Source organism: Lycorma delicatula, chromosome 4, assembly GCF_047948215.1.
Source record: "Lycorma delicatula isolate Av1 chromosome 4, ASM4794821v1, whole genome shotgun sequence".
NCBI lineage: Eukaryota > Metazoa > Arthropoda > Insecta > Hemiptera > Fulgoridae > Lycorma > Lycorma delicatula.
Genome location: NC_134458.1, coordinates 177,131,168 through 177,149,704, shown reverse-complemented (window position 1 = coordinate 177,149,704; position 18,537 = coordinate 177,131,168). Strand labels below are relative to the sequence as shown.

Below are 18,537 nucleotides of genomic sequence, written 5' to 3'. Positions count from 1 at the left end.
AAAATTTGCTTTCAGTTTATTAAAACAATATATAATGCTGATGGTAAACCTATTAAAACGTTTAGAAAATTTAAACCTGTTCTACAATAGAATGAAACTATTAAAGGCAATTATCATCAGAGGTTTTCAAGAAGACAGATTGCTGAATAATTCATACCCTACCTAAATGCTAAAGCATATTGCTGTTGAGTTTTATGAACTTATAATGATCCCTGTGTCTGTGTTACAGCATCTCATCCAGAAGGTCCCAGGTCAAATCCTACTCAGGTATAGCATTTTCTTATGCTACAAAATTTTCATTTTCATATACCCATTTACAATCTTCAACCTTATGTGGTAAATCAATATTTAAAAAAATGTTCCATGCAGTAACATAAAACAACAAATTGTATGTGACCAAACTGTTTTAGTTTAATTACCAAAACTCTAAAATTTCAGGGATAAGAATTATGTAGCTATTCTGTTGGAAAATCCTACATTATATTGAACTCTAAATTCTATTTTAAAATACTTATAAAACAAACTGTATGAGCAGCACAGCACACTTTAACTACTTCTTTCATTAATGGCTATTCTAATTCCTTCTCTTACTCTGCCTTTAATGGAGGGTAGTTTTCATCCAATTAGATTCACCTTATAAATCTCTTATAAACATGTTCATCAGCTTATGCAAAATGATGGAAAAATGCTGTACTGCACACTACTGGAGTATTTTGATAACAATTCTCTCACATCAGAACAACAGAGATTCTAATCTTTCAATGGATCACTTGAAGTATAGCTACACAGAATTATTTTGTTCACTGCCAATACCTTGGCTCCGTTTTTTTTTCAACTTGCAAAAAAAAATGATTTCACTTGGCAAAAGGTACACATAACAGGTGATCATCATAAGGGAGAGGAGTGCAGCTCATACTTCATGTACAGGATTTTATTGGGACATTATCAATAATCAATAAATAATACTACAATAGTGTATAAAATATGTTGTATAAAATTGTACTGTGTTCAATATCTGTGTTTGATTAAAATATTGTTAGGCTACTATATTGGTTAATACTTAATATTTACTTCAAAATTAAATCTTATTATTCAAAGGTTTGTTAAAAAACTATTGGGTTCAAACACTAATAACCAAAATAATTGCATGTTTTTCTCATTTATAAATAAATAATTTACCTAAATTAATATTAAATTAAAAAGTAGTAGGAGTATCCCAGAATGTAAAAATCTTTAAGTCTGAAAAGAGCTCAAGTTCTGTGGATACAAATGCAGAACGCGCGCGCATGCATACATGCACACACACACACACACACACACACACACACACACACACACACACACATACATACACACACAGTGAAGAAAAAATTGAATATATGAACTTACATTTATTTCCTCCATGTTAGGATTGCTGCTGTCAACTGTCTCCAGCAGCTCAAGATCAGGATCAGATGAACTGCACTGATTGGAGTGGCGATGTAAACTGCGAACATCATTTGTAACCTGTGAATTGTAATCAGACAAACTGAAACCTTCAACAATAACAATACCACTTTCTGATACAGTTGTCGTAGACTCAGCATAATTCCTATTCGTTCTTGGTCTTAATTCTCTTTTCTCAATTACAACTTCCTCTTCTTCTTCTTCTTCCTCCTCCTCATTTGCAATCGATGTAGAATCATCAACAATGTCATTATTACTGACTGAATCATTATCATTTTTGTCGCTTTCTGACACATTCCTACCATTAATTATGTCATGAGTATAATCTATATTAATATTATCATCTGAACTCAATCTACGATTAATCTCTATTGATATTCTGTCGATAATATTACTGCTTCTATCTTTTAATAATTTAAAACAACTTTCACCATCAATATCAGTAATGTTGTTATCATTTCTCACTGGTTCGATCTGGTTTTCTTTATCATTAGGTACATCAGAAGTTTGTAAATGACTATCGTCATTTACACTTAGTTCCACATCTGGAGCAAGCTCATCTCTAAAATCAGCAAGCATACGTTCATCTGAAATGAAACCACTATCATCACTGTTATTTTTACTGGAAATCAAATTATCAATTGGACTCAAATTCTTATCACCAGCAGTTTTCAACTGTGAATGTGAACTGACAGATTCTATCAAAATGTCTGGTGATGAATTGGTATCATTCAAAGATTTATTGACAGATTGAATGTTACCTGTTTTGACGATTTCCGAACCATCATTTGGTGTGATACTACTTTTGTCAACAACCATACCGTTAGTATATCCTTTACCACATCTCTGATTAACATCACCATGATCATTCTCATTGTTAATCTGATCACTACCACCAATGACATTGTTATCACTGTTGTCAATATCAACATCATCGTTGTTGTCATTGTCATCATCGATCATCATATCATCATCGTCGTCATCATCTTCATCATCATCATCATCAACTATGATCACATTTTGATTGGATGAAGTAGCAGCAGTATTATTGAAACCATTCAATTCCTCATCACAGCAGATAACTTCATTATCATCAATATCGACATATTCTTGTTTCACTTCTCCCTGCATCTGAAATTGGAAAAAACAAACTTTTTAAAATCTAGTAAAAAAAAATTATACATATATATTTTTAATATATAAATAATACAGTTCAGCTTACCAACATATAAAAGTTTAATTCATTCAAGCGCTTTCAGATTATTATCCATCTTCAGGAATATCCAATTAATAATAAGATATGTAAAAATTCATTTAAAATAGTAGAAATAAAATAAATTGAAATAAAATATCGTCAATTAAGTAAAATTCTATATATATATATATATATATATATATATATATACATATATATATATATTGATCATCATGATAATAAAATTAAAATAAGTCATACGTTAAAGTAAAATGCATCCTGCCAATAAAGTAATCTCAATTGTTATAGTAATATAAAATAAATCAGTTTATAATTGATAATACTTTAACCAAATTAAAAATAGATGATTATAATATATAAAATAATTTATTAAAACTACGTAGTAAATACATTTATTTTAAATTTAATAAAAATGTTATCAACAAGAAAAAGGTCTAGCTATGGGATCACCCCTTTCTGCTATTATGACTAACATCTTTATGGATGATTTAGAAAACACTTTTCTACCTGATATAATCAAAGCACACCAAATTATTTTCTACAAAAGACATATAGACGATATATTTTAATCATATACGATCAGCAATTTAATAATGAAGAAATGAACTCTTTAAATGATAATATTAAATTTACTGCAAGGAAAATAACAATAATATTAATTATTTAGATATAAAAATTAACAAAAATTATATCAATAATAAAACTGGCATAGACATATACAGAAAACCAACCAAACAAGATACTATAAGACACATCAACTCCTTTCATCCTTGGAATAAAATAACTGCAACTTTTAATTCTTTAATTTATAGAGCAATAAAATATTTAAAACATAATAATATAAAACTAAATAATGAACTAATAAATAACATTAAACATATTACTGTAAGAAGTGGATACAATGCAAATTTAATAAACAAATTATACACCAAACTAAAAAATAAAATATATAAAGAAGATAAAATAAAACAAAAAAAGAATATGTTAAAATTGAATATAATATAAATTATAAGAAATTAAAAAAAATATTTAATTCATTTAAATAAATGCAGCATATACAATAACAAAATATATAAATAATAAAGATCCTTCCCATGCAATAAAATATAATAACAAATATAATTTAGACAAACAAAGAGTACATAGCTTAAAATGCAAAAAACTGTGATCTAAAATATGAGGGATATCTCTTAAAGTAATGACCGTTGGGAAATTTCTTCCTTAAGGTTAGCAAACCCGTGATGTTCATGGCCATGCTAGTAATGTACACCCTGCATTGTTTGCAAGTTGTCGCGTTGTAGTATCTTTGAATATGTGTGAGTTATTACATTATAAAATGAATAGGAAAATCAATGCTGCTGTCGACTGTGAAATACGTGGAGTCATACGTTTTTAAACCATCAAAATCTTAAGCCAGCTGTAATTCATAAGCAGTTGGTCGCCGTGTACATTGATAATGTAATGAATGAAAGAAATGTCTGAAAATGATGTGAAAGGTTTAGAAATAACAGAATTAATGTGCATGTTGAAAAACGTTCAGGGAGACCCTTGATAATCACCAAGGACTTGTTGAAACACATCGATGATGAAATCAGAAAAGATTGTCACTCAATGTTTTTCAACCTGGCCCTTCTTTTCCTGATGTTATTGGTTGCACTGTTCATGACCATTTAGGCTTCAGAAAGGTTTGTGCATGCTGGTTGTTGCATATCTTAATGGAACGTCACAAAAAAATCCAAATGGGATCTTCTTTGGAATTTTTGATGTGCTACACAGAAAAGGGTGATGAGTTCCTTAATTCAATTGTTACTGGGGATGAAATATGGATTTTGTATTACACGCCAAAGAGAAAACGGCAGTCAAGTGAATGGTATCATCCTCAATCACCATCCAGACCAACAAAGGTAAAGCCACAGCCATTTGGACGCAAACTGATGGCCAGTCTTTTGGGATCAGTTTGGCATACTGCTGATTGATTTCTTGCCATGTGGAACAACTATAAATGCAGAAGCCTACTGGGAAACTCTATGTAAGTTACAGCACACCATACAAAATTGGCGATGTGGGTGGCTGACTGAAAGTGTCGTCCTTCTATATGATAATGCACGTCCACATGTTGCGAGTCTGACACGTGATTTACTGAGAACATTTGGATGGGAAATTTACGATCACTCACCATATAGTCCAGACTTTGCTCCTTCTGATTACCATTTGTTTGGGAAATTGAAAGTATTTTTGAGTGGTAAGCAATTCATGGGTGACGATGAACAAAAATGCTGTTAATCAGTGGCTAAATGGACTGGCGGCAGAAGAATACAAGAAGCTTGTGTATTGCTACAATAAATGTCTTAATTCATGTGGTGATTATATAGAGAAGTAGTATAAGGTATGTAGTTTAAGAGAAAAAAAAAATATTACAAAGTTTTCAGAATAGATGATTTTACAATGAAATAGTCTTTACTTCGGATATAACCTCTCAGATTTATATCACTAATCGATCAATTTCAGTATAAATAAAGGAAATAGGGCCTGTTCTAATTTTGCTAAACATATATTGGAATATAAACATAATTAAAATCCAAACAATTTCTTTGATTATTAGAATATACTAACAGTTTTTATAAAACTAATACTTTAGAGAAATTTAAATTTATTTAAATAACAACGAACTGATGAACAAAAACTAAATTCAAGAATAACATATTATTTAAACAAATTGTTAATAACAATTAATGATCATTGGGTTGGCCAAACTTTTTATTTTATATTATCATAACAATTGAGACTACGTTATTGGCAAGACGCACTTAACTTTAACGTATGACTTATTTTTATTTTATTATTATGACGATCAATTGTTTTATATATATATATATATATATATATACATGAATTTTTACACATCTTATAATTAATTGGATATTCCTGAAGATGGATAATAATCTGAAAGCACTCGAATGGACTGAACTTTTAATGTTGGTAAGCTGAACTTTATTATTTATATATTATATACCAACGATGCATGTTGAAAAAACTTAACATACATATTTTATCATCAAAGTTAATGAACCCACCTAAGTTGTAAAAATCTAAGGAAGATAGTCTCATCTTAATAATATATTACTTTTTATACTGAAGAATGTGTTTTCAGAGGTACCTCCATCATTATTTCATTCATTAAAAAATAATATATATTTTTATTAAATAACAAAATTAATCAAGGTATTAAAAAATAAAGATTTAAAAACATCATTATTACTTGTCAATGTCTTCATCTAATGAATCATTACCAGTATTTATTAAAAACAATGTAGCTAGAATTACATCTACTATTCCTTCTTTACTTTTAAACAAAATATCTTCTTTAGGATAGCCAGTGAATTCATTAATGGGTTTATTTTTAATTTATTTTATATAACAATGTCTTTAATTAATTTTTCTAATTCATTAATATCATTTTATTTGTAACAAACATGTGTTATTTATAAGAAAAAAAAACAATAAAATTACAATTAACAAGATATACTTTTTTTGATTAAATCTAAACTTTTCTTGACTTTTGTAATTTAAAATATATATATATGACAACATTAAAAGAATAAAAAATATGTAAGTTAATCAGTTCTATATAAAAAATATATTTATTATATATATATATATATATATATATATATATATATATATATATATATATGTGTGTGTGTGTGTATCATTTTTATATTGCATACATACAGAAATTAACTGACCTGATGTTGAACTCCTCTGGAATTAGGTTGAGTTGATTTAAACCATGTTTTAAGCTTGTTTTTGTGAATTGTCACAAATTGTCTTAAAATATATGCCACAAACCAACTTGGTGGATTTTAATGTTTTATAAAATATGTTTAATTTTAAGTTGTGTCAATTTAAACCATGTTCCAATGTTAGGTGTTAAATTGTGTTAATTTTTTTTTTTTTTTTTTTTTTTTTTTTTTTTTTGTGTTAGATGGTTAGTTTGGTGGTAATGAATCTAGAAATTGTAAAAGCTGTGGAGGAAAATGAAAAGTGCTTTTTAAAGGTGGCCCAGATTTCATGTTTGAAAAGTGGATCAAGCACTGGAAGCCGTGTGTTGCACCTAATCGAGACTATTTTGAAAAGAATCATGTAAATGTAAATTCAGAATAAAGTTCTTTTACAACTAGAGCTGTTGTTTCTTTACTTTTTGGGCCACCCTTGTGTATATGTGTGTGTGTGTGTATATATCTACTCTTTTGTTCTATATCTAGTCTATGACTTATGTACTTAATTCAAGTAATTTCTTCATCTTATTATTATTAGCAAGATGCCATCACATTAATATTTTTTAATTTAACGGTAAATGTTACTCAGTGAATGTTTTAACTCAGTTACATCACAAATTGGCTCACCAATTATGAAATCAGAACTACAATTGATTTTTTAGGCCTAGAAATAAATGCTATAAAAATATGATGAGTGTAGATCAGATAATGGTTAGGAGAAGGATCAAGACCTTAATGAAGGGCAAGAAAATGTGCATGATAAAGGTCAAAATGGACAATGATTTTTGTTATGTGGGATCAATAAAAATTTTTGTAGTGTGATATTTTACAATTTCTATGTTCTTTATGAGTTTCTACGTTTGAATAATGAAATTGTAATTGCTTCAAATATTAAATTTAATTACATGAATCAAAGCATTTTTAAAAAAAATTATCCTACCATAATACAAACATCATATTATTTATTATAAAAATAACTGTTATTTTTACTATAAACTTCTTTATATATTAAGTCTCAATAAATTGCTAATATTAAGTCTGAAAAAAATTCATTTAAGAAATTATTGATGTCTTACATGCTTTTTTTATAATATGAATAATTCTCAAGGTAAGTGAAGAAAGAAAATTGAAACTGAATGGAAATAATTTTTCTAAAACTTTTGTTTTAAGTGAATTTTTGCTAAAATGCCATAAGATCCATTACATGCGTAAGGATAAACCAGCTCCACTTATGAAGTTGACTGTTTCCTATCTGATAATTGTATAATTAGCCCATTTGGAACTGAGGTGCTCAATGAGTGAATTCAGGCATACTAATTACACCCACTGGCTTGGTCTAGTGGTGAACGCGTCTTCCAAATCAGCTGATTTGGAAGTCGAGTGTTCCAGCGTTCAAGTCCTAGTAAAGTTAGTTATTTTTACACGGATTTGAATACTAGATCGTGGATACCGGTGTTCTTTGGTGATTGGGTTTCAATTAACCACACATCTCAGGAATGGTCGAACTGAGACTGTACAAGACTACACTTCATTTATACTCATACATATCATCCTCATTCATCCTCTGAAGTATTATCTGAAAGGTAATTACCAAAGGCTAAACAGGAAAAAGAAAGGCATACTAATTAATTAATTAAATTCATTCATTAACACAAACATATTTTTTATTTCTCTTAATGTTGTGTTTATATATATATATATATATGTGTGTGTGTGTGTATCATTTTTATACTACACACATACAGAAATTAACTGACCTGATGTTGACCTCCTCTGGAATTAGGTTGTGTCGATTTAAACCATGTTCTAAGCTTGTTTTGTGAATTGTCACAAATTGTCTTAAATTTATGCCATGAATCAACTTGGTGGACACAACCGACACATATTTTCTTTGGTAAATCATCATTTTTGTTGACCTATACAACAAAAGTAATAAGATTTTAATATAAATACAAAAATGAAACAGGAAATCTTATAAAATAAAAATTTTATTATAATATTAAATAATTGCTGGATTTCTTTTAACACATCGTAGAACAAGGTTTATTCCAAATTTTTCTTATGCATCTCTGCATATATCTTGAAGGTAAAGAATTACTTTTTGGTATTTTCGTGCAACAGTAAGTAGGTCATACATTAATAAAACATATCTCAGCTTACCCACAAAAGTTATTTGAAACAAAAAAAAAAAAAATTTTTAAGTGAGATTGGAACAAGTTATAACAGTCCTAATGGACTTTTATTTTTTTTTAATGGACAAAAATCTGCTAGGACATTACTTATGACCTGAAAACATAAGTAGTACAAAGAGTTATACTATAATACAAACGGTTAATTATACTGATAAAAAGATAACTAAATCACACAAATACATGTCAATTTATTAATTTAATGTACACTAGCCAAAAATAACTATTTAAATAGTTTACTTATTAGTTTAAAATAATTTTTAAATTACTTCACAAAATTGCCATTGATTTTAAGTTTTTGGATCTATTTAACAGATATTAAATAATATACAAGAAAAGTGGCTCAATACAATCTGTATGTTTTATTTTCAATGTATATTCAAGCCACAACCTTTACCAAACAGGCCAATTTCAATGTATTTTTTGCCAAAGAATTTCCTGTACTGTAGTGAATCTTCTACTTAGTTTTTTCAGATAACAAAGTGAACATTTTTAAATTAAACATTACAATTTTACAGTTGCATCAACAGTGCACGGTGGATTTTTATAGCACAATCTATACTATTACATAAAGAGGAAGGATTTTATTTTGTTCGGGATAAAAAAAAAACTACTCAATCTATCATTAATAAATTTTTACCACATTTGTTGGCATAACGAGAAGGTTTTTGGATGTATCTCAAGTCTAAAAAAAAAATGTAGTAGTGGAGAAGATTTTTGGTGAATGTAATCTTCATGTCAATAAACAATTTTCTAGATTTTTGAAATTTGACCTTGAAATGGGGTAAACAAATGTAAAAAAATTTTTGAACCATGATTGTAAATTTTCCCAATCCTGACTATAATCCTAAGATATTCAGTAGATCTGGGCTTGTAAATACTCTTCAGATAAATATTTAAAACAGTTTTTAGTTTTTTAATTCTGATTTTGTTTTAAGGGGTGTGGAGGTATATGGTGCTGTGGCTCAACCAACACAGCCACTGCCATTGTTACTATATGTGTGACGACTGGCTGCACCTGCCTCCGGTTACTTGACTATAAAACATAAAATAAAAAGATTGATTGCTGCGGCAAACACAACAAGTAACCATATAGTGCGGGCAAACCTGCGGCGGGGAGCTAGTGACTTATATAACAAACGTTATTCTGATAAGAGTAATTTCATTAAAAAAATTCAATAAAATTATTTATAAAACTGGGCAAAAAAAAAAATATATATATATATATTTGCTTTTCAGTCAATCAATCCTTTTTCACTACATTTTAATTTGCATATGTCTTTTTTATTGGAGATATTATTTGAACTGGATTTATTTTTAAAAACATTATATGTAATTTTTTATTATCCATTTTGAACACAGTTCTATAATTAAGTAGGGGTTCCTTTTAAATGATATGATTATTTTTATTATACATAAATATATGTAGCTCTATTACTTTTTTTATTTCTTTTAATCTAGCATGCACATTATCATTATCATCATCATTACAAACACACACAGGTTGGGAAAAGGTTTCTTCATATTCTACGAATAGATGGTTTTAGGATTGCATAATTCTGGTAATATTAATCAAATCTGGCAACATTTGGGTGCTTTTGAAAGGTGACATATCACTGAGATTTTTAAAAAAGGTTGATATAATTTGTTTATTTATTTAAAAGTTATTTTAAAAAGTGTCAGTAAAATTAGTGAAAATAATTTGGAAAATATATTTGAAACAGTTGAGAATTTTATTACAAGAAAAAGGGAAGAATGTGACTCAGGGTGCTAAATTGTTACATTTATGCACATGTTTTAGTATCAGTTCGTGTAGCACAAAGCTGGTTTAAGCATTTTCAGTTTTTAAATTTTGTCAATGATGCACTCGCTCATTTTCAGCGACTAGAGAAGCTGATGAAATGGAAAAAATTAAGCAAGACTGGCAAGTTAGTGATGTTTACTACCGAACTAAATCTTAACAGGAAAATAATTTTAGACTATTTGAAAAAGGCTGGATGCAAAATAAACTCAATCTTTGGGTGCCATGTGATTTAAGAATGAAAAATTTAATGGATCAAATCTCCATCAGTAAATCGTTGAAACGGAACAAAATCAAGTAGTTTTTGAAATCGTTCATTATGAGCAATGAGAAATGGATCATGTATGACACTAATGAATGGGAAATATCATGGTTGAAGCAAGGTAAAGCTCTACAAATGATAGTAAGTCTAGGATTGACGCCAAAATATATGATGCTATGTGTATGGTGGGATTGGTATTCACTATGAGCTGCTGCCACTGGGTCAAATGACAGATTCTAACCTCTAATGTTAACAACTTGAAAGATTAAACAACTAAGTGATTGAGAATTGATCGAAAGGAAAGGTGACATCTACCATTACAACAAAGGCCAGATCCCATACATTTTCTATGACGCATCAAAAATTTGGAGAGCTTGGCTGGGAAATTTTGTTGGATCTACCATACAGTCTACTTACAATTTTTTTATTATGCTGATTTTTATTGGCAATATATTGGCACTATTAAGAATATCTTATTTAATTTGATACATATACATTTTTATGCTCTATTGACTATTTCACTACATATTCTAACCCTTTGATGATATGACATGTATTGATGTATTATTAACTGTGGTTACAGGTAATATGGGTTTTCCATAAATTCCTAATTTTTTTCTTTACGGTAATAACTACAAAAAAAATTTGTATTACATTTTTATGAAATCATTTAATTTTTTAAAATAATTCTATCTTATTAATCTGTTCATTAAAAAACACTAAAATATTATCAATGTACTAAATTCATATTTTTATTTTATGCATATTTTTAACTTTATGAAATACATGTTCTTCATATTATGAACTAAATATACTTTCATTTTTTTGCATATTACACTGAATTTTAATTTAAACGTGTTATAAACACCTATGAACCAATGCATACTGAAAAATACTGATGTGGGAGAGGGGGAAAACAAAAACCATTATATAAATTAACAATTTAATATATGATTTACTACGAGTAAAAATCATTCAAAAAAATTACTTATTCTGTATGTATGTTGTTGTCAATATTATTTATGTTTAAGTTTAAAGATTATTGTTGATATTAAAATCTAAAATAGAGTAATAAAAACAACTCTATTTTCCAGTTATAATTTAAAAAGTTTTACTTTTTTCAATTTTTTATGATCTTAAAAACAGGGTGTACAAAAGTATTTAAAAAAATATAGTTATACTTGTTTATCTTTTATTTTTAATAGTTTTAGAGATCTCAGAAGTGGCCATTTTGAGTTGATTATTCTGTATAATATAAATACAAATGTAAAATACTTTCACTTATCACACAACACCTGATGATCCAAGGGTCCTTCTATGAAATTTAAGAAATCTTTTCTAACTTTTAACACTATAATGGTAAGGCGTGGTCTCTCAGTCTACTCTCCCAACAATAACTGGTCCCAAAAGGCAGTTCAGGGGATGATGGCATCACCACCTCCAATACCTTCCTATCCCTCCTCAAGGTGAATATGAGTCACCATTCCTATCTTTTTACTTCTTTCTATTAGTGCCAGTGAGGCCAATGTCGAGTGACAGACTACACGTTACCATACTTAACATTGGTTTTTTCTCACTAGTGCAAATATATTAACAGTTTTTATTTAATATTTTATTAGTTTTTATATTGTTTAAGTTTGTAAATATATCTACTGACAATAAGTGACAGACTGAATACTAGTTGTGAAGTAAACGAAGTGCTTTCTCAACTTCAGAGAAAGGACTGTGATGAGCAAGATTCTTTGCATTTTTATGCAATGCTTAACTGTATTATAACCAACTCTTTTGTGATATAATGTATATCAAATAGTCAAAAACAAGATAAAGCTAATGAAAAGAAGAGAGTTTCCAAAGAAAATCAGCATGGATCTTACCATTCCAAACATTCAAGAGAGATAAAAAATATCAAACTTGTCAAGGACTCTCCAACGAAAATATCAGTGACATTGTTGGTCCATCGACTTTCTCAAACTGATAATGTTCAAGTCAGAACAAGAAAAGTACCTGGATTTTACCCTGCTAATATGTGAAGAATGACACCTTTCAATTGGAAAAATTGTAAAAAACATATTTGCATGGAGCACTAAGGAATGATATGTGTAGAGGGCACAGAATAGTTACAATTGGACAAAGACTAAATACACTGCATAAACATGTTTAAAATAATGTATCTGAATTAATTAAAATTTATATTAATCAACAGAAAGTATAAATGTCAAGAGACTAAAATGTTATACACACAATTACTATAATGTTACATACTAGGTTGTCTCTGATACCATTTTAAGTTGAAAACTGTTAAGATTTTAATTTTTTAACTAATTTTTATAAAAATTAAATTTTGCAGAAATTAACATGAATTATTTGCCCCAAATAATGAAACTGAATCCGAAAAATACTGAAATAATAATACTGAATCTGATGATACCTAATCTGACTGAAAGTACTGTCAGTTAGAAAAATTCATTCGTATGAGAAAATTATAATCAATAGAATGTAGTAAGGTTGAAAAACCGTAATATATTCACGTCATGATATGCCAGCTTCCATGGCGCAAGTGGTAGTGTCTCGGGTTTTCATCCTGAGGTCCTGGGTCCAAATCAGGTCAGGCATGGCATTTTCACACACACTACAAATCATTCATTTCATCCTCTGAAGCAATACCTAATGGTGGTCCCCGAGGTTAAAAAAAAAGAAGAAAAATATAGTTATATTAGAATAGAATGGCAGAAGAAATACGCTTTTCCTCAGTTATGAGTTCATTATAACTATCGCAAAAAAAGGCATGTTAGTCATAGGATTAAAAATTATTTAGTACAGTTGTGAATGTACTGAACTTTATTATATGTATCTACATAAAATGTAAAAATGTATACTAAGTAAATGAATCTTTATTCTGATCGGAACATAAAAATACATTATATAGCTAACACCAATGTGCAAAATAAATTATAAATATAAAAACAAAATTAAGAGAAGGAAAAAGTATTTAAAAGTCCATATTAATTATTTAAATACAAACATTAAATATAAAATTACTACAAAATAATTCATGATTCAGAAGCTGCTATCCAAAATTATTTTGAGCACATACTTACGTACGTGTTGAATCTGATACAGATAAATTATGTTTTTAATTAGCATTATTTACAAATTAATCAACAGAATATTGTTTCCATAAAAGAAAGTTTTTTAATTGTTATTTTAAATAAACTGGTGGGAAGTTTTTTCAAATGACTGGGCAATTTATTAGAAATGACAACAGAAGCACAAGAACCTACCTCGTAAACCACAGTATCATGTTGAGTTATATGAAAACAGTTCCATTGTCTGGTGGATAATGTTATTTTTTAAGAGTAAGTAACCATTAATTATATTTATGAAGTTCAAAGATTGGACATTCATAAATACAAACACAAGGATAAGTTAACATACTTAAATTTTTGAATATAGGTCTACACAATTCATACTTATAAATGTCAGATAATGATCTGACTGCCCACTTCGGTATCTTTTGCTAAAAAAGCAATCTCCTGAAAATAGAGATGCTTACAGATAAAATTTTTCTGATAAACCAGTTTTATGAGGAAAGCAATACACAAACTAAATAGAATGCATTATCAATTAAATTAAAAATATTTTTTTTGAATGATTTATCTTCTTTGCCATCTTTTAAATATCATCTGGAAGTTTGCGTAATAATTTAGCCCCAATATGATAGGAGTTTTGAAATGATCTTAAATTATATTATTTAATGCATAGCAAGTGAATAGTATGTTATATAAGCATTGTCCTAGTATTACATTTGATGTGAATATACCCAGTATGATATGGATAATAAATACTGCTAAGTGTTCTTGATAACCCTTCAATATCAAACACTGGTTTAGAGAATATTGTCATGATGTATGTTTTTCTGTTTCCTCTTATTTTACAACAAAAAATTTAATCGTTCAACTAATGTGTTAACTCAACAAGGCACATTTATACACATGAGGCAGCAGAAATATTCTTTAACATGTGCTAGTCTTGTAAAAAGTAGTAATGCAGTACTTGTATATTATTACAGTATCACTAAATCAACATTATACATCACAGATAACCAAAATTAATGCAACAAATCGAAATTGTAAAATTAATTACGGTATAAAACAGGTTTACTCTTTTATTTAGTTGAATTGATATGATTAATACATACAACCTCCTATTATTTCATAAGAATAACATTACAGATAATACCTAAGGGGGCGATTTTTTAACAACGCATTAATAAAATGTCTACTTTCAAAAACAGAATAAAAAATAATTTTTAGCAATATAAATAAGTGGTGTACCAAAATAATGACATTATAATTAATTATAAATGTCTAAATAGTATTTAAAAATATCACAAAAACATGTATATTGCAATATTTACCATAAGATATTTTATTAGATGTAAAATTATAATGTTTAGTTCACCAAGAAGTTAGTTTGCTAGAGCTGGCTTTGCTCTCTAGTAATTTTGACGGTAATAATAATGCTAAGGCCTTTTCCATAAGACAAGTACCATTAATAAAAAAAAATTCAAATTTATACAATTTTTTTTTAGAAAATGTAGTTATTGTTCAAAATGTTATCATATATAAATGCCGTTTATTATATTTTTAATTAAATATTTGTGCAAGAATATTTGTTTTCTCTTTGGCAGAAAAAAACTGTCTGACTTAATAGCAGCATCCCCTGTGACATTTTTGAAATTTTAAGTTTGAATCACAAGACCAAACCTAGAAGTGTTTCATTGAAAATGTATACATTTTATGGTTATCTCTCTATAACAATTGAACTGTAATATAAGTTAAATCAACATTAGTAATAAAAGAAAAAGTACTAATTAAGGGTGAAAGAAATGTTTAATGTAACATAACAACTAGAATAAAAGGCAAGCAAATTGGTGTAAAGGTTAGCATGTATGCTTTTGTTTCAGCTGATCTAAGTCTCTATTCTCACCAGGGCTCGCATTTTTCACCTATCATTTCACCTTCCTTATAAATGGGGTTACAATAACAAAAATAAAATTAAGAAGTCATTTGTAAAACAAGTTCATTGTTTTCAGAATAACTTCATACTGTTCATTTTCATTTTTTCAAAATATTTATTAATTATAATGGATATGAGTCGTTAATAATTTTTAATAAGTGTTATTGTATTTTGTCACACTGGTTGATGATTGTTTTCTAATTTTAAGTAAATCTCAAGAAATGATTGACATGACATTATAAAGTTTCTGAACACATTAAATTCAAATTATTTTACTAAAAAACTAAAATCATTAAAAATTAAAATGACATTCATAACTATTTGGCAAACTTTCTCCACTGCTTGTAGTTCAGTTTTTGGAACCCAAAACCCATCCTTCTTTGGCAGACACAGCAACAATCCTACTTCATTTAAATCAATTATGGTCAAGAATTACTGACAATTACAAATCACAAAATTTTATTGAATTGGTTGAAATAAATGTAGAATGCTGAAAAGACAGATAATAAGATGAAAGATCAACATGAGTTTGCACAGTTCAGATATAAAATTAAGACAAATTTAGAAATTTCTTTTTGCAATCTGTTAAAATTCAATCAAAACTAAAATAAACCCCTCCCCCTGTTCGCTGAAGATATTTCAAGTGTTCTTTTTAGTTTGTTTACAATTTAAAAAATTATACTAATTTGCTATGAAATATTTTACAACAAAAATAAATTACAAATTACAATGTAATATCACCTCTAGCTTATTTATTATACTTTCTCTGAAATATAATTGTTTACTACACACATGCCTAATTCTGGTGTTCACAAAAAGATTTTCTGGCACAGAAACATTGATGATATATCAAGAGAATACTAGACAACTCAAAAAAAAAAGTAAATGCACATAAACAAGCTACACCATACATTAAAATTCACAGGGGAATTGGAGAATGTAACCAAAACACATTTCTCTAGTAACCATCATAAACAAATATTTCAAAATGTCAGAAAACCACGAGTAACAGACATTTACAACAAAACACCCAATTTCATATATAACTAGCAGCTTTTAGAACCAAACTATTTATTTTTTTAATTTTAAAGATAAACATGGTCAAGCTACATTAACTAAAAAACAGGTTTTTATGTCACTAACAACATGAATATAACCAGTGTACATTCAAAAAACATACTGTATGATTAAAAAATGTGACATAATATTTTACAGAAAGAATGAAAGTTTAGTAAATTCAACAGAATGTAAATTCTGTAAAATTATAAGCAGGCAACACTGAGAAGGCGGAGGAGACCATCTGCAGCTCATAGTCTGTTATATTTTTTTTCTACAGCATACTTTGGCCCAATGTTAATGATGGTTTTAGAAATAATTACAATACCAAACAAATTAATCCTGATTCAACAGTAACTGGCTTTCTCATACATAAAAAGAAGCAGATTATAAATGTAAAAATGTTAGAACACAGCTTTCAAGATATAAAAGTAAACCATGATATATATAATATATTCACAAAACACGATGCTTCTACAAACTAAACTATCCTTCTATGACCTCACAAGTTCTGTATAAGATAAACAGGATGCTGCTTAAAAAATTTAATGAAGGCTCATCACCACTACTGTAACATAACATACCATCAAAAAAACATATTAGAAATATACTTAAAAGCAACAAAAACCTAATTATTTAATTCATACACAAAAAATTACAACTTAACACTGTTGAATACTATAAAAAACAGAGAAATTGTTAAATGAAAAGACCAATTAAAATTTAATACACATTTCATCAAATCAAAATACTCCTACATAAATATACACTTCTAATTCAAACAAATTGTATAGAATAATTTTAAAGAATTACATAGTTAAATAGTGATAACAATGTAACAAGAGGTCACAACAACTTAAAATAGCATAATTCAGATGAGCATTTGGTTTTTTTTAGTCATTAGAAGAACTACATTATATTATACAACAACCTAGTAACTATCAGTAAAAGAAAATCTGTTGCAACATGTAAAGGCTTTTGGTACTGTTATGATGTACACTTTCAATCATAAATCACTATTACAGTAGTTTATATGATTCAGTTTTTTATGAAATATAACAAAGTTATTGAAAAAACTTTACCAAAAGTAAACAAATAAATTAAATAAAACAACACATTTATAAAAAAATAAAATACACACAATATTAAGTAAACAATGATTTTACGAAAAATTTTATGAATCTGATTCAGACACCCATCATCATCAGATTAATTATATATATTAAAAACATAACATACATCGACCAATAATAATCAAAATTGCCAACATTTCCAGGAAGAATACTGTTGCTCTCAAAACTGTAAAAAATGCAGGAAATGATAATTTTTGTAAAATCATAAACACACACTGCCAGCATCACAGGAATGTACAAATTATATTAGAATGACTGCAATAAATACTACATTATACAGAATGGATGTATATTTACTTAAAAGATACAAAGAATACATACAGACACTATGAAAAAAAGACCTTTACAAATTACTGAATTAAACAGAGTATACACATAATGTCATTAACCACAAAATGAAAATATTTCACACAAAAGAAAGATTATTTTAACTCATTAGAAAGACATGAACATACAAACACATTATATAACACCATGCAGATCGAATATAATATTTGAGTACATATGAAAGAGGTTCCCTGACCACTTTTAATAGAGGGTAACAATAACACTAATAACTAATGAAGAACATGTGACATTATTAAGTAAAGATATTCCAAAAGAACAATTTCATACATTTTGAAAGTGTCATAAATA

At 28.0% G+C, this 18,537-nt stretch overlaps 1 protein-coding gene across 1 annotated transcript in view; it reads right to left on the bottom strand.

Moving 5' to 3' along the window:
• The window catches only part of LOC142324096 (uncharacterized), a 32,520-nt gene that overhangs the window by 8,860 nt on the left and 5,123 nt on the right, over positions 1 to 18,537 (bottom strand). The window contains exons 2-3 of the mRNA XM_075364743.1: positions 8,199 to 8,357; positions 1,390 to 2,577 (exon numbers count right to left, since the gene is read on the bottom strand). Of these exons, the coding sequence (XP_075220858.1) occupies positions 1,390 to 2,577; positions 8,199 to 8,357 (1,347 nt within the window). The remainder of the gene's footprint in view (positions 1 to 1,389; positions 2,578 to 8,198; positions 8,358 to 18,537) is intronic.